This window comes from Leucoraja erinacea, chromosome 4, assembly GCF_028641065.1.
Source record: "Leucoraja erinacea ecotype New England chromosome 4, Leri_hhj_1, whole genome shotgun sequence".
In the NCBI taxonomy this organism is placed as follows: Eukaryota; Metazoa; Chordata; class Chondrichthyes; order Rajiformes; family Rajidae; genus Leucoraja; species Leucoraja erinaceus.
The window spans coordinates 22,528,365-22,554,567 of record NC_073380.1 but is presented as its reverse complement, the minus strand read 5'-3'; the positions used below and the strand labels follow the sequence as shown (position 1 = coordinate 22,554,567).

Below are 26,203 nucleotides of genomic sequence, written 5' to 3'. Positions count from 1 at the left end.
CTTATCAAGAACCTGTCAATCTCCACTTTAAAAGTACCCAATGACTTGGCCTCCACAGCCATCTCTGGCAATGATTTCCACAGATTCGCCAACCTCTGTCAACCTCTGATAAAATTCCTCCATTCTAAAGGTACATTATTTTATTCTGAATCTGTGCCCTCTGGCCCTAGACTCTTCCATTATTGGAAACATCCTCTCCACATCAAATCTTTCTAGGCCTTACTGCCGTTTGTTTCTGTTTTGAGCTTGCAACTTTATTGTGGTATTCACAAATCAGAAAAAAATACTGAGACTTATTTACTTTTTTGAAAAATCTGTTGCAAAAACTGTAAGAGATAGTTTTCTAGGTTGACATATGTTTAGTGCATAAATATATCATCCCAGTCCAAGTTACATGGCACATTAATAAAAAAGTGGAGAATATTTTGATTATCGCTTGAACTGGTTTGGTTGAGAAATCATGATCTGTGAATGTATCAAGCCAAAATGTTTTTAGAAAAGGTGTTAGGGACAACTGTAGGAGAGACCACAATTAATTTTGTCTAGACAGAAGAACTAATTGGAAAATCCACCACTTCCTTTATTCTGGAGCAGGTTCAGAGAAAGAGAAATTAACTTTTTAGTCTCAACTGTATCTTTGGCTCCCTGCTTAAATATTTTAATAAGGCTCCTACCTGTTTTAAATGGAAACATTCACCTTGTAAATTGAGACTGGGTTGAAAAGCCACATTTTTTAAAGCACTACCAAGCTTCTCACCCGATGTACAGACTAAAAAGTGAGATACCAGACAAATGAAAATTGCCTTCAACAAACTTGCCCCGTACCATTTCACATATTCAAATAATCTTATTTTGCAGCAAATTTTAATTGATAGCAGCGAAAGCATTTAAAGAGCCATGTTACAATTAACAAGGTGGACAATTACTTTTTGTATAAATAATGAAAATTAAACTCAATATTGTTCAGTAAAACATGATCTACAATTAACAATTAGGTACAATTGTGAGCGACATTAAATAAAAATATCCTGCAGTAACAGCTTTGTGGTGGAATGTTACATAGTTTCTATGGCGGAAGCTTAGAAATGTGTGGGGTATATAATGGGGAACTTAAGGTGAGATAAGTATTGTGGAATTATTATGTTGGCTGGATAGCAATACATTGCCATGCAAATCCAAAGTTGATATCTAGTGATTGTTTTATTCTAAACACCAATAAATTCAACAATGTGCTTCATTAAAACTAAATTTGCAGCACAAACTGTTCAAACTATTGTAAATCAACCTATCTAATTGATAACAACTTTTGTCTCTATCATAATGGTAGTGCAATTCAATTCAATTCAATTCAATTCAAAGCACTTTATTCGTCCCCGAGGGGCAATATAAAAGGGCGCATTACAGTAGCTTTTTAAAAAGGGACACAATCAACAAACATAAGCAGCACGCATACTGCACAATCAACCAGCACACGCATTTCACAGACACACTGCACAATCACACAACACACACCGCACATCAACATTCAACTCATAGCAATAGTTTTTAAAGTGCTTCCTAAGTGCTTCAATTAAAAAGTGCATATAGAAGGTTATAGAAGGAGGGATAAAATTGGTCCATTGGAGAGACAGAGTGGACAGCTATCTGCAGAGCCAAAAGAGATGGGGGAGATATTGAACATTTTTTTTTCTTCGGTATTCACCAAGGAGAAGGATATTGAATTAAGTGAGGTAAGGGGAAACTAGTAGAGTAGCTATGGATACTATGAGGTTCAAAGTAAAAGAAGTACTGACACTTTTGAAAAATATAAAAGTGGATAAGTCTCCAGGTCCTGACAGGATATTCCCTAGGACATTGAGGGAAGTTAGTGTAGAAATAGCCGGGGCTATGACAGAAATATTTCAAATGTCATTAGAAACGGGAATAGTCCCCGAGGATTGGCGTACTGCGCATGTTGTTCCATTGTTTAAAAAGGGTTCTAAGAGTAAACCTAGCAATTATAGACCTGTTAGTTTGACTTCAGTGGTGGGCAAATTAATGGAAAAGATACTTAGAGATAATATATATAAGCATCTAGATAAACAGGGTCTGATTAGGAACAGTCAACATGGATTTGTGCCTGGAAGGTCATGTTTGACTAATCTTCTTGAATTTTTTGAAGAGGTTACTAGGGAAATTGACGAGGGTAAAGCAGTGGATGTTGTCTATATGGACCTTAGTAAGGCCTTTGACAAGGTTCCTCATGGAAGGTTGGTTAAGAAGGTTCAACTGTTGGGTATAAATGCAGGAATAGCAAGATGGATTCAACAGTGGCTGAATGGGAGAAGCCAGAGGGTAATGGTAGATGGCTGTTTATCGGGTTGGAGGCAGGTGACTAGTGGGGTGCCTCAGGGATCTGTGTTGGGTCCTTTGTTGTTTGTCATGTACATCAATGATCTGGATGAAGGTGTGGTAAATTGGATTAGTAAGTATGCAGATGATACCAAGTATAGGGGGTGTTGTGGATAATGAAGAGGATTTCCAAAGTCTACAGAGTGATTTAGGCCATTTGGAAAAATGGGCTGAAAGATGGCAGATGGAGTTTAATGCTGATAAATGTGAGGTGCTACACCTTGGCAGGACAAATCAAAATAGGACGTACATGGTAAATGGTAGGGAATTGAAGAATACAGTTGAACAGAGGGATCTGGGTATAACCGTGCATAGTTCCTTGAAGGTGGAATCTCATATAGATAGGGTGGTAAAGAAAGCTTTTGGTATGCTAGCCTTTATAAATCAGAGCATTGAGTATAGAAGCTGGGATGTAATGTTAAAATTGTACAAGGCATTGGTGAGACCAAATCTGGAGTATGGTGTACAATTTTGGTCGCCCAATTATAGGAAGGATGTCAACAAAATAGAGAGAGTACAGAGGAGATTTACTAGAATGTTTCCTGGGTTTCAACAACTAAGTTACAGAGATAGGTTGAATAAGTTAGGTCTTTATTCTCTGGAGCGCAGAAGGTTAAGGGGGGACCTGATAGAGGTCTTTAAAATGATGAGAGGGATAGACAGAGTTGATGTGGACAAGCTTTTTCCTTTGAGAATAGGGAAGATTCAAACAAGAGGACATGACTTTAGAATTAAGGGACAGAAGTTTAGGGGTAATATGAGGGGGAACTTCTTTACGCAGAGAGTGGTGGCGGTATGGAATGAGCTCCCTGTGGAAGTGGTGGAGGCAGGTTCATTGGTATCATTTAAAAATAAATTGGATAGGCATATGGATGAGAAGGGAATGGAGGGTTATGGTATGAGTGCAGGCAGGTGGGACTAAGGGGAAAAAAAAATTTGTTCGGCAAGGACTTGTAGGGCCGAGATGGCCTGTTTCCGTGCTGTAATTGTTATATGGTTATATGGTTATATGGTTATTTCATTTCATATGTTCATGAGTCAGTGATCAGCATTAAAAAGCTGGACAGCCCTGGGGATGAATGTTGCCTTCCTCCTCTGTGTCCGGCAACCCAGACAGCGGAGTCTGCGTCCTGAGGGGAGCCACTCAAACTCAGGAAACAGGATGTGAGAGGGGTCCTGAAGAATCCTGCGTGTTAACTTTAAAGACTGTTGGTCACATAGGGCAGTGAGAGTTCGGACGGGCTGCTCAATGATTTTTGAGTAGACCTTGACCACATTCAACAGGCGGTTTCTGTTTTGCAGGGTGATGGAGTGGAACCAGCTACTGAAAGAGAAGGTTAGTACATTTTCAATGAATGCGTAGTAGAATGTGGTGAGAATGTCTTTGTTAATCCCAAATGACTTCAGCTTCCTGAGTAGGTACTGTCTCTGATGGCACTTTTTAAGGATTTCCTCTATGTTAGAGGAAAACCTTAGCAGGTTGTCAAAGGCTGTTCCCAGGTATTTTTATACCTCCACTATCTCCACTGGCTCCTGCTGGATGATAGTGGTGGCTGCCTCAGCCATCTGTCTCTGTTGGAGGGAAAAAGTCACAATCATGTCTTTGGTTTTGCTTATATTTAGCTCAAGCCAAGACTTTTCACACCATACTATAAAGTCCTGCAGGGCTAAGCTGTGATGTTGTGTGTGGCTGGGACGAAGAGACAGGAGAACTGTGTCATCAGCAAATTTTACAAAGTGGCAGTTTGGCTGGGTGGATCTGCAGTCATCAGTGTAGAGAATGAAGAGAAGCGGGGAAAGGCCACAGCCTTGTGGAGAGCCAGTGAAGGTGAAGAGTGTGTCGGACAAGGTGTGGTTCACCAACACCCTCTGTGATCTGTTGGTGAGGAAGTCTATAATCCACAGAGTGAGTTGGTGGTTTAGGTGGAAGCGGGTGATGAGCTTCTCAGCCAAAATATGTGGCTGCATGGTGTTGAATGCTGATGAGAAGTCTACAAACAGAAGTCTGGCTATGGCCTTGGGGATTTCCAGATGCTTATGGATAGTGTTTAAGATGAATATTTTTGCGTCATCGACACCCCTGCCAGCCTGGTAAGCAAACTGCAATGGATCCATCATCGAGCCAGTTGCCTTGGTGATGTGCTCCTTGATGATCCTCTCCATGGCCTTCATGATCAGGGAGGTGAGAACCACCGGTCTAAGGTCATTCAAGACCTTGGTGGTGCCCTTCTTTGGGATGGGAATCACTGTTGAGTTTTTCCACATCGCGGGGACTGTGCTGCTGGTCAAAGAGCCCTGGAACAGATGCTGGAACACACCTCCCAGCTGCTCAGCACAGTGCCATAGGGTCCGCCCACAGATGTTGTCTGGCCCTGGAGCTGTGTTCTTTTTAGTCCTTTTGGGGGCTCTCACCACCTCTGATATGTTGATGTTGAGGCCGGAGTCATCAGGTCTGAGTGTGGAGACGATTGATTCTAGCTGGGTGCTATTGTCCTTTTCAAATCTGGTGTAGAAGGAGTTGAGATCATTCGGGAGTGAAGTGAAGCTGCTTCCTGCTACCTGAATGGGCTTGCGGCTGGTAGAGACAGAGTTCACTGCTGCCATGTTCTTGAGGCCCTGCCAAGCCGCACGGAGGATCCCTTTTCCAAAGGTCTGCTCCACTTTGTTCTTGTATTTCAGCTTGGCAATTTTTATGGCCCGCTTGACCTCTCTGTTTACCTCCTTCTTCTCAGCTTCAGAACCAGTAAAAAATGTTCTCTTTTTCGTATTCAATATGTTTTTTAGATCTTTAGTCACCCAGGGTTTATTGTTAGGGAAGATTGTGACTTTCTTGGCGGGGATAATATTGTCTACACAGAAAGTGATGTATGCTGAGACTATATCCGCTTGCTCACTGATGTTGGTGGAGGAGGATGTGAGGGTATTCCAGTCTGTGATTTCAAAACACCCTTGAAGCCTGTCAATACTGTCCGGTGTCCACTGTATGATGTCCTTGATGACTTTCTCTGTTCTCTTTACCACAGGTGTGTAGGCAGGAATGAGCAGTATGCTGCTGTGGTCAGCAGAGCCTAGGGGAGGGAGGGAGACGGCTCTGTAGGCGTCTGGAACTGACCCATAGCATTTTTCCAGTGTTTTCCCTAGACGGGTGGTACAGTTGACATACTGGTAGAATCCTTTAAGTGACTTGTCAATTGAACAGTGATTGAAGTCACCCATGATGAATTTGGGGGCGTCCGGAGATATCAGTTCGAGTCTGTCGAGCATATTTCTTATATGTTCTGTAGCAGTGGATGCATTTGCTCTGGGGTGGATATAAACCAGAATGAAAAACAGTTGTGGGAATTCCCTGGGAAGGTAGAAGGGACGCAGGGAGACAGCCAAGAGTTCAATGTCAGGGTTGCACAGTTCTTCTCTGACAACAACTGTTTTGCACCAGCGTGGATTGATGTAGAGGCAGACACCACCGCCATGGTGCTTGCCAGTCAGTTCAGTATCACGGTCTAACCTTACAAGAGACCCAAAGCCATCTATGTGCATGCTGTCACTGTTGTCACTCCCAGTCAGCCATGTTTCAGTGAAAGCAAGAATGGAAGCAGTCCGGTATTCATACATGTGAAAAACGTTAGCTTGCAGTTCATCAGTCTTGTTACGCAATGAGCGCACATTAGCAAGGATCACTGAGGGAAGTGCACGGTGCTTACTTTCTCCTCGCCTAAGTCTTGCTTTAATTCCACCGTTCTTCTTCCTCCCCCGTCACGTTACCTTCTTTCTATTGTTGTGCAGGGTGCCTGTCCGGTCGGTTGGGAGTTTACATTGTAGCTCCTCCGGCAACTTGTCTATGGCAGGGGCTTGGTGAGAGTGTAATTGCAGCTGAAGTAAAAAGTCCCTGCAGTAAGTAATCCGTTGGTTATCCGGAAGAGTATATCCATATGATGCAGTGGGCAGATAATCCAAGACGAACAGTAGAAGCATAAGAGTCCATAGTGTCCATGTGAAGTCCATACTTTGGAGCAGTAAACGCAAGAAGCTAGCTGGCTAATTAACGTTAGCTCGTTGGTCCGGTGTGTGTGTGTGTGTGAGGTAGTGGCAGCGCCCGCACAAACACATCACGAAAGTACTGAACTATACGGCAGCAATTAACCGTCAATCGATACCCGATGTACTTAAAACAAAAAACAACACTCTCGCAACTCACGTAACGTAATGTAACGAAGAGACAAACATTCAAAGCTACTCTCTGCACCGACCGGTCGACCGCACGAGCAGTGACCCGGAACCGGTACCAATTTGGAGAAGTAAGAAGATGCTTCAAGATTCAAAAATATGAAACTAATTAATGTGTAGCATTATTTATTGGCATCTTGTGAATTGTACAACCTAGTTCTTAACATTGAAAAATAAATTGTTGTTAATAATTAATGGCTGAACAGGAGACAAACTACCTGGTATCAGACAGGGTCCAGTCTTACTTGTTAATTTGATGATATGGGCTGGTCTCAACTAACCTTGATTCTCCTCACCCACAGAAGATGAAACAGACCTGTTGCTTATTCTAGCTCTTTATTCAATAGCTCTTGATTAGAAAGTTCATATCCAGGGACAGCAGATGTGGGTCAGGTCATGTTCACTGATTATTCAAATCCCCCGACATTCAAAATAGCATCTTGAACCTTACTGACTGGCTCAATCAGAAGAATTACCAACAGCGATAGTTTGGACCACAAATGAAACCTGTGAATCTACCCAGGAATGACTCAATATCTTCAGATTAGACCCTACTGAGGAAAGAGTGAAAACATCTCTTGTTAACTGTTACTGAAACAAATATTTTGCATTAATATTTCAGGTAGTTACTTTAAAGCACAAAATGCTGGACTAACTCAGCGGGTCAGGCAGCATATCTAGAGAAAAGGATTACATGACGTTTCGGATCAGAAACCTTCTTCAGACCCGAGTCAGAAGAAGGTTCAACCTGAAACATAATCTATTCCTATTCTCCAGAGATGCTGCCTGACACGCTGAGTTACTCCAGCATTCTGTGTCTATTTGCTGTATAAACCAGCATCTGTAGTTTCATCCTATACATTTAAGCAAACCTCCAACTCACAACTTTCTGTCTTCTGAAAGTTGTAGTTTTCTCATAATTTATAGTCAGACTCTAAAAAAGAGAATCCCTACCGTCTTTGATGCTAAAAGGATGTAAAATACTTGCAAGTTAAATGCAAGTGTCTTACATTTATAACACGCTCTTAAATATTGATACCCCACCTTCTGAGATTCATTGGCGAGCATGGGAGGATGAGCTGGGTTTACCTATTTCAAAAGATATATGGGAGGAAAGTCTACTATACATTCATTACTGTTCGTTAAATGTCAGGCATTGCCTGATACAATTTAAAGTATTGCATAGGTTATACTACTCAAAGACCAAATTGAATAAGATCTTCCCAACTGTTTCCCCTCTCTGTGATAAATTTCACCTCCAAGAAGCTACCTTAACCCATTCTTTTGTATCCTATATAAAAATACAAAATTTCTGGATGGGAATATTCAATACCATTTCTAAAACATTCAAAATTCAATTGGAGTCAGATTCAAAATTAATAATATTAGGAATGTCAGAGGGCTGCCTTAAGTTAACGATATTCCAAAGACGTTTCCTTGACTATGGTTTAATAACTGCGAAAAAACTTATACTTATCTCTGAAAGAAGATAACAGTTCCCACAGTGAAGATGTGGATCACAGAAATGACCGAGACACTACACTTAGAAAAAATAAGGCTTGTTTTGTCAGACAAATCAGACCAATTTTCCAAAATATGGTCTCCTTTCATTGAATTTCTTCAACAACAGAATGGTTGAACACAAATTAAACCGATGCTAGGGTCGATGGGAGCGGGCGTAAGGAAGGGTCGTGGGATATATCTCTGCTTTTTTTTCCACTTTGTTAGTTCAGGGGTTTTTGCTTCTTTCTTTTTCGTATCTTTCTTCTTCCTTTTCATTCTTTCCTTTTCACTTTTTTACGATTCATTTATCAGTTTATAAAATGTTAAAACTGAAGCTGTACGGAAATTGTATAATTGTTAAATTGATTACTTTCTCCTTGTACTTGTAATTGCTTCTAATAAAATAAATATATTAAAAATAAAAATTAAAAAAGGCTTGCGGATGGCCAACCACATATAGGTGCTATTTGAGCAGAAATTAGCGTTGTATTATTTCTATATCAAAGTAATATCATTTGAGGTTTTTTTTCATCTAATATAATGCTTTACAAGAGCTAATATTTGGTAAATGTATTACTAGACAAATATATATTTTGAAATCTGTCATAAAGTTTCATTATATTTGAAATAGCTATGCCATCTCCATAAAATCGTGACTCAAGAATTTCCTTGGGAGCCTTGAAAATGTATAATTTGTGTCTCTCGCAGCATGAGTTTAATAGCAGCCTGAAGATTCCTTATTAAAAAATATAGTTCAGCATCTGGTAAAAGAGCAAAGACGGCAACATGTTGCAGTAACAGTTAATTAGCTCAGCTTCTAGACACTTGCAGCGAGATGAAAGGGAAGAATTTTCATTAGCTCCCCTGCTGACATTATCAATGATTTATCTGGCTGCTGTTCTGAGGTCTTGGAGTTGTACCTCTGGGCCATGACAATGAAATGTTGTGTCTGTGTCTTGGTACATTTCAACTCAAGTCAAGTCAAGTCTATTGTCACATGCACAAAGTACAGAGAGGTACCAATGCAACAAATACCTTATATGTAGCTGCATCGCAGGTACCTAGACTCGGACAACACATAAAACATAAGATATATATACATTTGTACATATATCTGAAATTTCAAGTTCAAGTTTGCGTTCATTGTCACTTAACCGACTAAGGTACAGTGAAATTTGAGTTACCATACAGCCATACTAAGTGAAAAGAATACAATATACAGAGAGAGAGAGGGAGACAAATTCTGCCAACCAAGAGAAAACAGAATATGCGGCCACTGTTTGACAGATGAGGTTGAAACAGAGGTGCACTTCCTCCTAAAATGCAAAAAAATGTACAAAACAAGGAAAGCATACTTTGACAAACTTAGTGTGGCAACACCTGATTTTAAAGAACTAGATGATACATCAAATCTAAAAATAATCCTTGGCCAAGGAAATACGGCACATCTTGGTGCACAATACGTAACAGCATGCCATAACCTGAGAGACGGTGAATGACCAACATGCACATATGTACGCACACACTAATTGACATTAACTAACACTAAGAAATTAATATTGAATTGCTCAGTTTGGCCGGGCGGCCAGCTTTATGAAGAGTCCTGGTCGTTTCAAAATTCTTCTATTTAAGAATGATGGAGGCCATTGTGCTCTTCGGGACCTGCAATGCTGCAGAAATTGTTTTATACCCTTCCCCAGATCTCTGTCTCGACACAATCCCGTCTCGGAGGTCTACGGATAATTCCTTCATCTTCATGGCTTGGTTTTTCCTCTGACATGCACTGTCTAACTGTGGGGCCTTATATAGACAGGCATGTGCCTTTCCAAATCATGTACAATCAATTTAATTTACCGCTTATGAACTCCAATCAAGTTGTAGAAACAGCTCCAGGATAATCAAGCAGGATGCACTGAAGCTCAATTTTGAGTGTCGTAGCAAAGGGTCTGAATACTTATGTGAATGTGATATTTCAGTTATTTATTTTTAATTACTTTGGAAAAATTTCTAAACACCTCTTTTTGCTTTTTTATTATGAGGTATTGTGTGTAGATTGGCGATAAAAACATGAATTTAATCCATTTTAGAATAAAGCTGTAACGTAACGAAATGTGGAAAAAGTGAAGGGGTCTGAATACTTTCTGAATGCATTGTATATATAGATAGATTAAATGAATGGTAGTCAGTACCGATCTATAATAATATGTTGATACATTTGTCTGTAAGACCTCTTTATTTCAGGCCCTGCAAACCATGTCCATATTATCCCAACCTCCTTTGCAATTTTGAAGGTGGCATCTTTTATTGGATGTTCAATTTCATCAGTGAGAATGAAAGACTAACAGCACATGTGAAACAATGTACGCCACTCTTTCTGGGCGACTCTACAGAATAAATCTATTGCCTTGAGAATGTTTCAAAATTAACCTTGACTTTAGTCAATTACTCGACAAGGGCAATAAGACACTGGATACAGGATCCTGTTGATATCCTTGCATTTTATCTTTACTTTTAGATACCATACTCACTGACTGCTTCCAAAGCTGAACTCAACCTGGACTGAACAGATTGTATTTGGTGGCTGTGAAATAACCCATTATATCAAGTATGCAATTTAAGTTCAGACACTCAACTCAACTTTAACATTTTGCCAGGTGATTCTATAAACATTCCAGATGTCCTCCTTGTCCTTACCACCCCAATATTTAGTAGGGCTAGCTATGTTTTTCATTATTTCGAAAATATTTAATAAATCTGGTTTCCATTTTGCAATTTATTTTCTGAATTTACTAGAGGTTTTTTGTTGCAATTCCTTGAAATAAACAATATGCCGTAATATTTAGCTTTCCCCATCTGTAAGTACCTAAATGATGCTGATAACTTTATAACATATAAGATTCTGTGACTCAGGACACTATTCCTTGGAGCACAAAAGGATGAGGAGTGATCTTAAAGAGGTGCGCAAAATCAATAGAGGGATAATATTGAGTAAACACATGCTCTTGCCCAGAGTAGGGAAATTGTGAACTACAGGAAATACCCTTAAGGGTCTGTTCCACTTAGGCGACATTTTAGGCGAGTGCAGAAGGCTCTGTGCTCGACTCATGATTGCCATATGGTCGCCACGTGTTCGCTGGTGGTCTCTGATGAGTCTCCTTCATGGTCGCAAGGAGTTCCCGCATTCTGGGAACTAGATTTTTCAACATGTTGAACATTTTTCTGCGACCAAAAAATTGGTCCTGTAGTCCTGCAGTTGATGTGGGGTCGCCATGTAGTTAGCGCGTAGTCGAGGTAGTTGTAGGTAGTTTTAGTTAATCGCCTATGCTGACCGAGCATTTACATTGGCTCATTGAGGGAAAAAAATGTAAGCACGAGTTTTCAGAACCAAGGATAACCATGTTAAATGCCCGCCAAACTTCACAGCTGTGTATCTCTGGCTGATTAAAAGTGTCTCCACTCCTTCTCTCCCCTTCTTCCCCCACCCCCTCTTTTAAAGGACTTACCGTACACTGTGCTTCCCGTCTTAACCTTCCTGTTCATCGCGGTGTGTGTCTGTATCATGGCTTTGCACCGTGTGAATTTCAGACAGCGCTCCCCCGCTTTCCCTGACCCCCGCCTTTGCGATGTGTTTGTGTGTGTGTGTGTGTGCGTTCCACTCTGACAGTCGCCGTTACAGTTCCCGGTTTTACAGGTGAGTGCTGCAAACTTGACAGTAGTCGGCAGTCCGCTGAAAAATCGCCTAAGTGGGACAGGCCCTTTAAGGTGAGGGGGAAAAGATTTAATAGGAACCTGAGAGGTAACTATTTGACACAAAAGATGGTGAGTGTGTGCAATCAGCTGTCAGAGAAGTTAGTTCAGACAAGTACTGTTGCAATATTTAAAAAAACATTTTGACAGGTACATGGATAGGATGGGTTTAGAGGGATATGAGCCAAATGCATGCAGGTGGGACTAGTGTCGATGGGACATGTTGGTTAGTGTGGGCATGTTAGGCCGAAGAACCTGTTTCCACACTGTACAACTCTATGAACTCTATAACAATATCTGTCAATAAAGTCCCAGTGGAGTTTTGCAAGAATAGTAACTCAAGCTCAACTGATTCAAGAATCTCCTTCATTCCTACATATCTTCCTTCAAAAGTATTTGCCATTCTCGGCTTAGTATCTCCTGAGAGATGGGATTGAAAAAAGAAAAGAAAAAAAAATCCATTGTCAGAGCCATCCAAGATGTAACCGATTTTCTTGGTGTGTTTCTCCAGCATTTTTGTCTACCTTCTTGGTGAATATGTTTGTTAATACATTTCATGGTGCATTGCACGACTAAGTCACCTAAAAAACAGACATTGCAGTTTTTAATCTCTGTATCTGAATTATGTAGATGCATCTTGAGTTAGATTGTATAGTTGGCATTGTATTCTGTTGCTCGCACACTTCATAAAGCTTTATAAGGCACTGGTCAGACCACATTTAGAGTATTGTGAGTAGTTTTGAGCCGCATATCTGAGGAAGAATGTGATGGCTCTGGAGAGGGTCCAGAGGACTTTTTCACGAATGATCTCAGGAATGATTGAGTTAACATATGATGAGCGTTTGATGGTACTGGGCCAGTACTCGCTGGAGTTTAGAAAGATGAGGGGGACCTCATTGAAATCTACCTAATAGTGAAAGGTCTGGATAGAGTGGATGTGGGAGGTATATTCCCACTAGTGGAAGAGATTAGAACCAGAGACCATAACCCCAGAATAAAAGGATGTACCTTTAGAAAGGAGATGAGGAAGAATTTCTTTACTCAGAGGGTGGTGAATCTGTGGAATTTATTGCCACAGACGGCTGTGGAGACCAGGTCAATTGATATTTTTAAGGTGGAGATTGACAGATTCTTGATTAATATGGATGTCATGGATTATGGGGAGAACGCAAAAGAATGAGGTTGAGAGGGACAGATAGATCGGCCATGATTGAATGGCAGAGTAGAGGGGTGGGCTGAATGTCCTAATTCTGCTCCTATAATGTATGAATTTATGAACTTCAGTTCTATGATATTCATGGGCATGGACATGAATTTCAGAGATGGCGTATAATCCAGTTACCATGACACACTAAGCTCATGGTATTCACAAGAGATAGGGGCATGACTTCCAGTGGATTACAAACAAAATGTGGTTACCACCAGGTTCCCTCACAATAACCCCATAACTACAATGACATGCAGTGGTCAATCCCTCTGTGAATATCACAACTTGCATACATGTTTCAACATGTAAGATCCAAGTTGAAACATGCAAGCACTGCTGATACCAACTCTGGTCCAAAACGCAGCCCATGTTCCTGATCTTCCTATTCTGGACCGTAGCCCCAGCTCCACTGACTGTTAATATTTTGCAACCTGCCAGCATAAGACATCTCATGGTAAACAGAATTAACTGGACATAGAATCATAGTCAGAATTAACATGGAAACAGGCACTTTGGCCAAACTTGCCCACACCGGCCAATGTGTTATCTGCACTAGTCCCACCTGCTTGCATTTGGCCCATATCCATCTAAACCTGTCCAATCCATGTACCTGTCTAAATATTGCGATAGTCCCTGCCTCAACTACCTTCTCCGGCACCTCATTCCATACACCCACCACCCTTCGTGTGAAAATGTTAGTTCCTATTAAATCTTTTCCCCCTCACCTTAAACCTATGTCCTTACATTCTTGATTCCCCTACACTGGGGAGGAGACACTGAGTGTCTACCCAATCTATTCCTCTCATTATTTTGTAAGCCTCTATAAGATTACCTTCATCCTCCTATGCTCCAAGGAATAGTGTCCTAGCCTGCTCAACCTCTCCCTGTAGCTCAGGCCCTCGAGTCCTGGCAACGTATTTGTAAATCTTCTCTGCATCCTTTCCAGCTTGACAACATATTTCCTATAACATAGTGCCTAAAACTGAACAAAATATTCTAAATGTGGCCTCACCAATGTGTTACACAACTGCAACATGATCGCCCAACTTCTATACTCAATGCTCTGACTGATGGAGGCCAATGTGCAAAAAGCTATCTAACTGTGATGCCACTTTCAACAAACCATGTACCTGTACTCCTAAATCCCTCTGCTCTACTACACTCCCCAGAGCCCTATCGTTCACTGTGTAGGTTTTGCTTTACCTCACAATTATTTCTGCATTCAATTCCATCAACCATTCCTCAGCTGACCTACCCAACCGATCAAGATCCTGCTGCAATTTTTGACAACTATCTTCACTCCCTACAATACCACCCATTTTCGAGTCATCGGCAAACTTGACATCATAGAAGAAGGTTCTGGAAGAATGCACTATATTTACCAACAGCATCAATACTGTGCAGCCCAACACCCGAGTTCATGAATTTTGGACAGCAAATGAGCAAGTTATATGGCAGTGTGCAAAAAAGCTGTTGAGAAGGACTCAGGCAACTGTGCAGCATTTCACACACATCTATTAAAGCGAGTGGAAATAGGCTTTGAACTTTTTGGGCAACAAGAAAACCCTTCTCCACCTTCTTCAATAATAATTATTTTTTGTCACTTACCATGGCCTTCTGGCCCCACTGTGTGCATTACACATTAAGCGTGGTGTTGAAAACCAAGGATACAGTTTTTGCCAGGCAAACTGTGCTTTGTAGATTTCACACAAGGATATATTTACAAAACAGCACCTCTGAATGAACATATAGAAACATAGATCTTTGAACTTGAGGGTAGCCAACCCAAGAGTGCACCGCCATTCAAAACATGGCTGATCATCCACTCAATTAAATAATCTTCTCTCCATTACCTCCTGATCACTTACCACACGGCCTCTAACTCCCCCCACTGGTCCAATTAGACCCGGACTCCCTCTGTGCAGAGAGTTCCAGAATTCACCAGCTCTGTGTAAAACAGTTTTAGAATTGCTGTAATGCAAATCCCTGAGAAACATGCTTGCCATATATTTGATGAACTCAACAAGGATAAGAGATTCATGGTACAATATAAAGTAATTTCTTCAGTCAGGCTTAGTTGAACAGTTATAATTTGGGAAAGCAAATACATTCATTAATATCCCCATTTTCTACCAAAGAGTGCCATCTGCATTTGTGTGCATTTTGAGATGCCTCCGTTGTACAATGTCAGCTGTATTTTTTTTGGGGAAATCAGTGTTTTACAGCATGGAAAAGAGCCCTTCAGTCCAACTCCGTCCATGCTGACCAAGTCGCCTTACTGAGATAGGCCCAATTGTCAATGTCAGGCCCATATCCCTCCAAACCTATCCTATCCATATACAGTACCTATCTAAGTAGATCTTTAAATATCATATTTGCACCCATCTTATTCTGGCAGGTCATTCCATGTATGCACCATACTGTGTGAAAATGTTTCCTCTAGGGTCCCTTTTAAATTGTTCCCCCCTCACTTTAATACTACAGCTTCTAGTTTTGAATTCCTCTACCCTGGAGAAAATACTCTGGCTGTTCACTTTATCTATGCCCTCCATGATTTACATGCCTCTGTAAGGTCACCCCTCAACCTTCAATACTCCACAGAGAAGAAATCCAGCCTGTCCAGTCTCTACTTATAATTCAAACCCAGTAACCTTTGTCGGAAATCCTTTGCGCACCTTTTCCAATTTAATGATATCCTTCTAAGCAGGATAACCAAAACTGTACACAGTGCTCCAAATATGGCCCTACCAATCTCTTGTACAGTAGAACATGACGTCCCAACTCTTGTACTCAAAACACACACCAATGAAGGCAAGCATGCCAAGCACCTTCTTCACTCTGTCCACTGGTGTCATCACCTTCATGGAATTATGTACCTGAGCCCCTTGCTCCCTCGGTCATACAACACCCTTCAGAGTCCCAATATTTATTCTGATTTGTCCAAGTCAAAGTGCAACACCATTTATCTGAATAAAACTCCATCTGCCATACCTCAGCCCATTGGCACAGTTGAATCATGATCCATTATTAATTATAGATAATGTTCTCCACCGTCTACTGTACCACCAATTGCAAACTTAGTAACACTGAATTTACATTCACTTCCAAATCATTAATATTCATTATTCACTATTAACTTAAGGTGAAGTCTAAGGCCTCTTAAAGCAATAAAAATACTGTGGTTAAAAGCCTCGTGTTTTAAGAGAAGTATAATGTCTCAAGAAAGTATGCACTAAAATAGTACAGTGTTGTCATTTTAGTTTAGCGGAAATGGATAATGGAGCCTAAGAAAGATTATGTTATAAAGTTTGATTTGATATTAAACGTAAAAAGAATTGAGAAAATGATGACAAAATATTTCAGAGGATTTGAAAGTTGGGTTCGATAAAAGGAGAGGGGTTTTAACAATTAGAAGAAATTGCATGGAAAATGTAGACCCAGAAATGGGAAGATTCAAAATTCAAGATTCATGAGAGTTTATTGTCTTGTGTCCCAGATAGGACAATGAAATTCTTGCTTTGCTTCAGCACAACGCTGTTCAATCCAGAATTCATGATATTTAGTGAACATTTGGAATTTACTGACATTGTAGCCTTAGTGCAAAGTGGGCAAAACGGATGAAATCTGGACATGAAGTGGAACTGATGCCTCTTGTGTGTTATCTTACAAACTGCCTTTGACAGTAAGGCAGCATTTGAGCAAGATGCACACCATGGAGGCCTGGATAAACTAGTCAATGGGAATCAGGGGGTAATACTAACATTGATTGGAATCATACCTAGCATAAAGGACAATGGCTCTGATTGTTGGAGGTCATTTGTCTCATCTACAGGACATCACTACAAGAGTTCCTCAGGAACTCCACAACCCCTACCAGCCAGAAGGACAATGGCTGTAAATGCATCACCACCACCTGAAACCACCCCTCCAAACCATGTAACATATTTATGTGGAAGGATATTCCACATGTGGAAGGCCTCATGCTGGGACTCCCTCCTAAACAAAATGATGGGCATACTCATACTACAAGGACTGTAGCACTACAAAAAGGCAGCTCACCACCACATTCTCAAGGGCAATTTGGGATGGGCAATTAAATGCTGGCTAAGCCCGTGAAGCCAATATCCCTCAACTAAATATTTTGAAACCATGCACACAGAAAGGTACAAGGGGTCACAGCTTAAGGATAAGGGGGAAATCCTTTAAAACCGAAAGAAGAACTTTTTTACAGAGAGAATCTCTGGAACTCTTGCCACAGAGGGTAGTTGAGGCCAGTTCATTGGCTAATTTAAGAGGGAGTTAGATGTGGCCCTTGTGGCTAAGGGGATCAGGGGGTATGGAGAGAAGGCAGGTACGGGATACTGAGTTGGATGATCAGCCATGATCATATTGAATGGCGGTGCAGGCTCGAAGGGCCGAATGGCCTACTCCTGCACCTAATTTCTATGTTTCTATGTTTCTATTTGGTAATGTGATGAAAAATGCAGACTAAAATATGACTCAAGGTGGACATTACAAAGGAAAATAATGAACCTCTGACAGACTTCAAAAGGACATGCAGTAATTGTAGTGGTGATATGAATCCACATAGCTAAATGAACAAAGCTCAGAGACTCGTTTGTTAAGTCTCGTACTACAGAGGTATCTGGGAATTGCTTGCTGTACTTACATTAATGCCTGGAATGCCCGGTTTCCCGGGTCGTCCAATGAAACCAGTATCACCTCTTTCTCCTTTCTGGCCCTGAATGAAACAAATGAGAATATTTCTTAAGTAAGCTGTTACAATTAAATAGATTTCAATGAGAATATTCACAGGCTATGTATTTCATTGGTAACGCAGATTTGATTCTGACAAAATCAGGGTCAATGGCGGGATTTGTTTTTCAAGGAGAACATAGCAATTTGAGATGTAAAAAGAAGCATAATTCTAAAGAACTGATCTCGAATTAATCCTTTGTTTATAGGAAGGAATTGCAGATGCTGGTTTAAACCAAAGATCGATACAAAGTAACTCAGCAGGTCAGACAACATCTCTGGAGAAACTCAGCGGATCAGACAGCATCTCTGGAGAAAAGGAATAGGCGACGTTTTGGGTCGAGACCACTCTTCAGACTTTGTTTTATATATTTGTTAGCCACAATACTCAGAGAGGGAAGGCAATCGAGCCCGGCCCCTGCTCGCCCCATGGATCGGGATTCGGAGAGGAGGTGGAGCAAGAGATTCAAGATTCAAGAGAGTTTATTGTCATGTGTCCCTGATAGGACAATGAAATTCTTGCTTTGCTTCAGCACAACAGAACATAGTAGGCATTGACTACAAAACACATCAGTGTGTCCATATACCATTATATAAATATATACACACATGAATAAATAAACTGATAAAATGCAAATAACAGATAATGGGCTATTTTACTTCAGCGACATATCGTCTCTCGCATTGCGCAAACGACAGGCTATTGGAGCGCTGCTTCCAACAGCTCGGACCTGAAGGTAAGTTTTTAAAAACTTTTTCAGGTCTCTTTTTTACTGCAGGAAGCGTTCAGAGCTCCTGTTGGAGGTCCGAGGTCGGAACCCCAGCGCCACCCGGCTCCCTTCTACAGGGACCGCCGAGGGTGTGGGGGTGTGGGGGAAATCCCGGCTGCGAATCGCGGGGATATCCGAAGCTGACCACAGAATCATGGGGAAACCCTTTATCAGGGACCGCGGGGATATCCAAAGCCGACCACAGAATCGCGGGGAAACCCCATTTACTAAGCCACGCTGGCTCGGGGGAAGCCTCAAACTGAGGGAGCATTCAAAGGGGAAATCCCAGTTCCCGACACCGCAAGGATCTCTGCTACAAGGTTCCATAGATGCTGCTGCACCCGCTGAGTTTTGCCAGCATTTTATGTCCCAACTACAAGGGCCATGGGGAATGCCGACCGCAGGAAGAAGCCTGGCTGCGGGGAGCACGGAACCTCAGAAGCCTGCAGGTAACCTGCCTTCCGGGATGGGGGGAAGACAGCGGGTAACCCGGTCTCTGAAACCGCGGGAAGACCACGAGTACCCGACTTCGGAGACCGCGGGAAGACGGCAGGAACCCGACTTTGGAGGCCACGGGAAAACCTCAACTACGGGAACCGTGAAAAAGCTGCGGGTAGATCCATGCATGGGGGAAACAGCCACGGGGACCGTGTGGAAGACCGCGGGTAGAACCATGCTTGGGGGACACCCCAACTACGGGGACCATGTGGAAGACACGGCTAGGACCGCAGAAGAGCGGGTAGCCGGCGGCGAATTCAGACACCGGCTGCTCGAGGAGGGTAAGAGCTAAAACAGGAGACTGAAAGGCCTAGACTGCAGTCAGGCCGGGGGGGCCCCTCCGATATGGGTTCGTCCTCGGACGTTTTACCCATCCTAATCGGCCAGGGAGGGCCATATCAGCGCAGGTCTCCTCGAGAGCCGTGCCAGCACCTTTTTCAGGGCTGCCTACAAAACTCCCTTCTGCAAAAGTGAATGCGAGGAATCAGTTGGCAACCGACTCAGAATTTGAAGCATATCTGAGGAACAGGTGCCAGCTGGGAGTTGCCATGCACCTGGAAAGACATGGGTCAACATACACCAACAGCCCTACGCCCCAATCAAGGATGGAAACCAAACCCACATCGGGGGCCTTTTGGGCTTACCATAAAGCCACCGGTAGCCATGACAGTAGGTGGGTCTGGTTCTTTCCAAAACGTGGGGTTGTGGACCATTTACAAGAAGGTTGGATGAGATAGTTTATACTGCACAGTACAAGCGAGACAGTCTAGGAATATGGCTGGAGTTGCCTCTTTAGGCAACTATTCATGACTATTAATTCCCATGGGGTCCGCTTCATTCACAGGGCACCGGAAATATCTGAAATTTAACTGGATGGAGCAATGATACAGTTAAAACATTGCAAAATAGGCTAACTTCAGTTCCTAGGTTATTTACAAAATGAGTGCTTCGGCTGCTCAGAGTTTAAAACATATTGTTAAAAACTATCTGGATGAGATTAAACGCTGTATTTTGCTAAGTTAGCTGTATCAGCCGCAAAACCCATTTGAGAAATTGGGTTCTCATCTGTCCAGATAAATTTAAGTTAATATCAACTGAACTTATTGATGATTGGGATTACCTTTAACTCTATTTAATCGTCTGGGACTCCGCCCTGAGGTACGGGATTGGAATTAATTGAAGCACGTAACAATACTGATCAAGCAACCTTCTGTTCATCAAGTATAATTGGCTTACATCTGTGCTATTTAGGCCTTTGCACAATCAGAACTAAACAGCAAGCAAAATAAGTAAGCACTCAAGTACCACGTGTTCATTGTTACCAGCTCTATGCTATTCCACTAAATCAGTAAATCTTTAATTAAATTACAAACTGATGCTATTGTTCAGGATGAGAATTTGCTCATGCTATCTAGTTACAGATGTGGATGGTAGAGTTACCAATTCCTCAGTTACATGGTATCAACTACCTATAGACACTGGATGCATTCTGGGGATTAAAGGTGTATGCGAATATGCCTATCTGCATTCTCTAGTCCAAGTTGATACACTTCGGTGGTGGCAAGTGTCTGTTTACATTGGTGCAAACAAGTCAAAATATCCGGTGATAGTTTACCCAAAACTCATTACGGTACACAATATGGGTGTTGGATCACAAAGTATTAAAATACATTGTGAACATTAAAGACCAAGAAACTTGCATCCAGGCTCAATCACCAGTGGAAAATATGTGGCATATCGGTAGCGTTCGTTACATTCTAGCTACACTAAGGAGGAATGTTCTTTTATGTTTTCCTCCATTTCTGCCTCAACAGACGGGTTTGCAAAATTCAGCAAGTTCCCGCCTCAGGCATTTTTATAGTGCCTGCCGGGCTTAGCCAGCCATGGTTCCCACTGATGTGGGGAATGATAGAACCATATATGGTTATTCTAGACACAAGTATTGGTCTAGCCGTGATGCGGGAAACCGTCCTCAGCATGATATAATAAATTCTTTGTATTACAGAGACTGAGAAGACAGTTCCTGTGGCTGGGGTTGTTAAACCAACCATGAACGTGCTCGCTGCAGATCGCAGGGATAGCACCAAAAAATATCAATATTTCCTCATAAGGAGATGGGAGGTATTAGTTTTGCAATTATATTACATATTCATCACGGATGACTGACGTCTTGTAGTTCAGGCTCATACGAGGGCTTGACAAACATGATGTCTTAAGTGCCATCTACCATACCTAAGTGCTTCATCATACTGGCTGAAAGTAGTAGAATCCACTCTGGGGGGGTCACCCTCTGAGCTCTAGATTATGAAGAAAATCTGCAACTCGAAAACACCCAGGCCTAGGGAAGCAGAGATATGGGGTGTTAACGTTGTGCTACGTCATTTCGCTGAAGGGCTCCAGCTACATCCCTGTCCTTGGAGTAACTCACTTCTAAGTGGTTATGCTCATAGCCCTGCATGCAGCACTACGGGTCTAGTCATTACATAAACGTTGACTGGTTAGGATGATTATATCTGCAGACTAAATAACACTTATGTTATGACTTAGACAAGCAGTATAGACCAGGGGCACCAGATCTCAAACTAGATGTTCACATATCCCATGAACCTTCGATTGTGTATGGTCACACATCTACACCAGAATGTTAGATCACTAGAGCCTAGAGACTCTGAACTAGCAATATTGTTAGTTACATCCACCCTCAAAAGAAGGTATCACTTCAGACCATCTTAAGGTGGTTATGGGTCTGGCTTATACAGGAGTAAATACTGACATTTCAAATCACTCCACCAAGGCTGTAACAACCTCAGCAGCAGGGTTATGGAAGTTAGCGGGACCACATCCTAGCGGTTGCAAGATGGTGAATCTAGCAATTTTCCACACATTTAATACTAACCCATTGCCAGATGGGGGATATTTACGAACTCTATGTTAAGTTCTGTTCATAGTTTCTCCCGGGTAAGGGAGGTTACTATTGTCATTATTCATATCTGAATATGATAACATACTTCCTCCCCTGGTCAACTAAGGCAGTGAGTGAAGCATGGACTCGTTCCAAGGCATGAAATCACAGATCTTTAAAATCTTCACGTAGTCACTCACGTGACTCCGAAGTAAAATAGTAAGATTAAACGAGCTTACCAGTTTGAAGTTTGATCCTTATTTTATGAGGAGTTACGATGAGGGATTGCGTGCCCTCCGCTCCCGCCCTCTATCATAAAGGTCAACTGGTATTCTAATTCTTCTTATCTTACTATGTTTATTTAATCTACTGTTGTCTGTGACTTCACACCGCTGCTTTGACGAATGTCGCGCATGCGTGCTGGACGGGGTCTTCACGTAATCCCTCATCGTAACTCCTCATAAAATAAAGATCAAACTTCAAACTGGTAAGTTCTCGTTTAATCTTACTATTAATGTTCAAACTTTTGTCCGAGCCAGGTTTAATAGCCTGATGGCTGTGGGGAAGTAGCTAGTCCTGAACCTGGTTGTTGCAGTCTTCAGGCTCCTGTACCTTCTACCTGAAGGTAGCAGGGAAATGAGTGTGTGGCCAGGATGGTGTGGGTCCTTGATGATACTCCCAGCCTTTTTAAGGCAGCGACTGCGATAAATCCCCTCGATGGAAGGGAGGTCAGAGCCAATGATGGACTGGGCAGTATTTACTACTTTTTGTAGTCTTTTCCTCTCCAGGGCGCTCAAGTTGCCGAACCAAGCCACGATGCAACTGGTCAGCATGCCTGTAGAAGTTAGAGAGAGTCCTCCTTGACAAACCGTCTTTCTGTAATCTTCTCAGACTGTGACAGCGGCAGATTCTGGATAAAAGGCCATGTGAGAAGAAGCAGGGTGACTTACCTTCCATGCCCTCGTGGTCGACTGTGGAAGACAAACAAGGGCTGGAGAGGGCCAGGCATGGAGAGGGACATAGGATCGCGGGATGACCAAAATGGAGCAGACAGCTGCAATCGGCCTTTATTACCAGCTGTAGCTGGGACACTAAAATGGCACAGGCGCGGCTGACGGGTTCCCATTGTGACATGACCCCCCCCTTCCCACAAACACTAACCCTGCTGCCCACACATTAACCCCTCCAACACACTAACCCCCCCTCACACACACTAACCCCCCCCCACACACCCACCTCCCCTACACACACTAACCCCCCCTACACATACACACACGCACACACACTAACCCCCCTTCCCCAAACTCTAAACCCCCCCAGATTTGCTGCTATAATGAGATTCCATTGTGATGTATCCATTCTCCCAACGCAACCCATTCCCCCAATGCAATTCTGCCCCCCCCCCCCCCCCCCCCCCCCCCCCCAAAATTCACCAAAAAAAAATACAATTGGACTAAATTTAATATGATGTAGGTGCCACTGACAAGACCATCTTTTGTTATCCAAATCTAATCATTAAACTTTGCTGTGCTGGGTTAGGCTGGCAGATTCTTTCCCTGAAGGACATTTGCTGTGAAGGACTCAGTTGTAGTTGGTAGGGCATTGTGACGTCATAATTGCCTAACTGCCAGTGCAGATTTGAAGAAATCCAACTTTTAAGTGTCACTTTAAAACTTTTAAATCCCCCTACTACATCCATCTCCTTACAACAATGTAAAAACACTCTCATAGCTTGTGTATTGTCAGCAGAGATCACATTGTGATGTCATTTTCGGTTTTCGGAATCTTCATGGCAGCTTGTGTAAATGAGATCCCATTGTGATTGGACAACTGTGAGATGCCATTGTGACATAATTACTGGAAGCTGCTGGAATAGTCTCCCTCTCAAAGGCAGTTATTATTCTCGAATTTGGCTTTTTTTAAACTTTAAATATCAATAACTTGTGAAAAATAACATCAAATCTGAAGGAAACATTACATCGACGGCGGGAAAAAGCTGAGTGAGGTTCTGCAAAAATGTTCACGCTATTGTGTACCATTTTGGCGAAAATACTATCACACTCACACACACACTTATAGAAGCAAGACTTTTATAAATATATAGATAGTAATTTGCACTTGATATGAACAATGCCTTTGATAAAAGGCCCCATTTCAAAAATATGATGAAATGCTCTTTACTTCCCTAGATGAGTGCAGTGCTAGCAACTTTCAAGAACTGGACACTATCCAGGATAAAGCAGCCTATTGATGTTCTTCGTCATTGGTATAGACATTGCAGTATGTGCCATCTACAAAATGCACTGTTCAATGTTTCACTCTTGAATTGTTCACACTTAAACAATGGCATTTGTTACGTAATCCTTGCTTGGGGTGAATAGGTGATCGTATACACAAATTTCACAACCAATCAGAGTTTTACTTTCCACACATTTAGATCTGTGGTGGACTAATTGAAAGAGATTACAAAAGGAGAATAAACAGCTGCAATATAAGCAGAAAATAGTGAAAATGTTTTTGGATTCTGATGCAAATGTGTTCATCTGAAATGTTAACATTATTTGCAGGTGCTATGTGACATCCTGCACTTCCTGGACTTAATTCATGGTAATTTACTAATCACACTGGTCAGCAATTCCATTATTGCTGTACTGTCTGACCGCCAGGATGGCAGACAGGAATTTAGATGGACCTAGGTATTTTACATCTACCAATTGACATTTTCCACTGAAAGATAAACCATAAGGTTAATGGACCCAAATTCACAAATGAATAACATGGAATTCTATTAAATGTACTTTCAAAGGCTTTGAACTGGACAAGTGACATTCACAGGAAAAAAGTACTATTATACTGAAGGTTTACTGGAATTGTTTTTAAGTTTTAGGGGAGAAATTTACAGCAGACTGGTTAACAATACACTTCATGGCATTTCCTGCAGAATGTTGCAGAATTCATCTGACTTTCATAAAATATATCCTGGTTCTTTATATAAAACTTTCAAAAGTTGCTACGAGCCAAATAACTCTTGAAAACCATCAATACTTACTGGAAGACCTGAATGACCAGGAGGACCCACCGCTCCCTGTGAAAAGAAAATTGGACATTTACAATAAGCAAATAGTAATTCCTCTATATATAATTACGTTAAGACTTAACTTTACACCCAGGCCAAAGGAAACGGGGATGGAGTCATGGAGCATACAGCATAGATACAGACCCTATGGCCCACCTTGTGCATGTTGACCAAATTGGCATACTGGGATGGTCTCATTTACCTGCATTTGGCTCAGAGCCCTTGAAACCCATCTATCTGTACAAATACGGCAGCAAGGAGGATTTGCTGTAACATTAGGCACAATCTAATTAACTGTAGATAAAACTCAAAAACTACAATCCTTCCATAAAATAATGTCATTATCTTAAAATTAGAGACAGACCATTAAGTAATCTAGTCAGGTGGCACTGTATTGTGCAAATGGTAATTTATTTTTTGAATTTACTGCTCATGGGAATACTGGGTCAATCAGGATTTTCAGATTCTGATTGATAGATTATTGTTATTTAAAAGTTTTAAAAGCATGAAGGGAATAAATGTTGTGATGGAATAGAAATAAGCTCATGATCCATGGAGTTCAACAGCTCAGCCTGTTGTTCATAGGTACACAAAATGGAATTGCCTTGGCCAGTGCACTAATCAGGAACTGTAAATTGCAATCTAAATGTTATGCATAAAATCAAATGTTTGTTTGATCCATTTCAGAGTTCACCCACGATTTCAGAATTCATCCATGAAATCCATTTCAGAGTTGTGATCAGGCCTTCATATCAGTACTAAAGAATCAGATTGAGAATCAGATATCATTAAAGTATCATATATCATTTACATGGATAGGACAGGTTTCGAGGGATATGGACCAAATGCAAGCAGGTGGAACTACTGTAGCTGCGACATGTTGGCCAGTGTGGGCTGAAGGGCCTGTTTCCACAACGTATCACTATGACTTTAAAGGTCAGATAGTTCAGTATCTTACACTGTCTTGGTGTGAGAGTAAACCAATCTTGACATTAATAAAATTAAAGCATGTTTGCAAAAATAAATATTTTAATAGCTGCAGAAGATGTACAAAAAGCTTACGATGTTTCTCTGCTTCTACCCTTTATGGTGTTGGTCTGGCTATTTGGAATAAATAAGTTGTAAATGCT

The 26,203-nt window shown here is 41.6% G+C and overlaps 1 protein-coding gene across 1 annotated transcript in view; it reads right to left on the bottom strand.

The window, feature by feature from the left end:
* Positions 1-26,203, bottom strand: part of LOC129696034 (collagen alpha-1(IX) chain-like) — a 159,920-nt gene that overhangs the window by 83,851 nt on the left and 49,866 nt on the right. The window contains exons 9-11 of the mRNA XM_055633443.1: positions 25,047-25,082; positions 17,738-17,813; positions 14,941-14,987 (exon numbers count right to left, since the gene is read on the bottom strand). Of these exons, the coding sequence (XP_055489418.1) occupies positions 14,941-14,987; positions 17,738-17,813; positions 25,047-25,082 (159 nt within the window). The remainder of the gene's footprint in view (positions 1-14,940; positions 14,988-17,737; positions 17,814-25,046; positions 25,083-26,203) is intronic.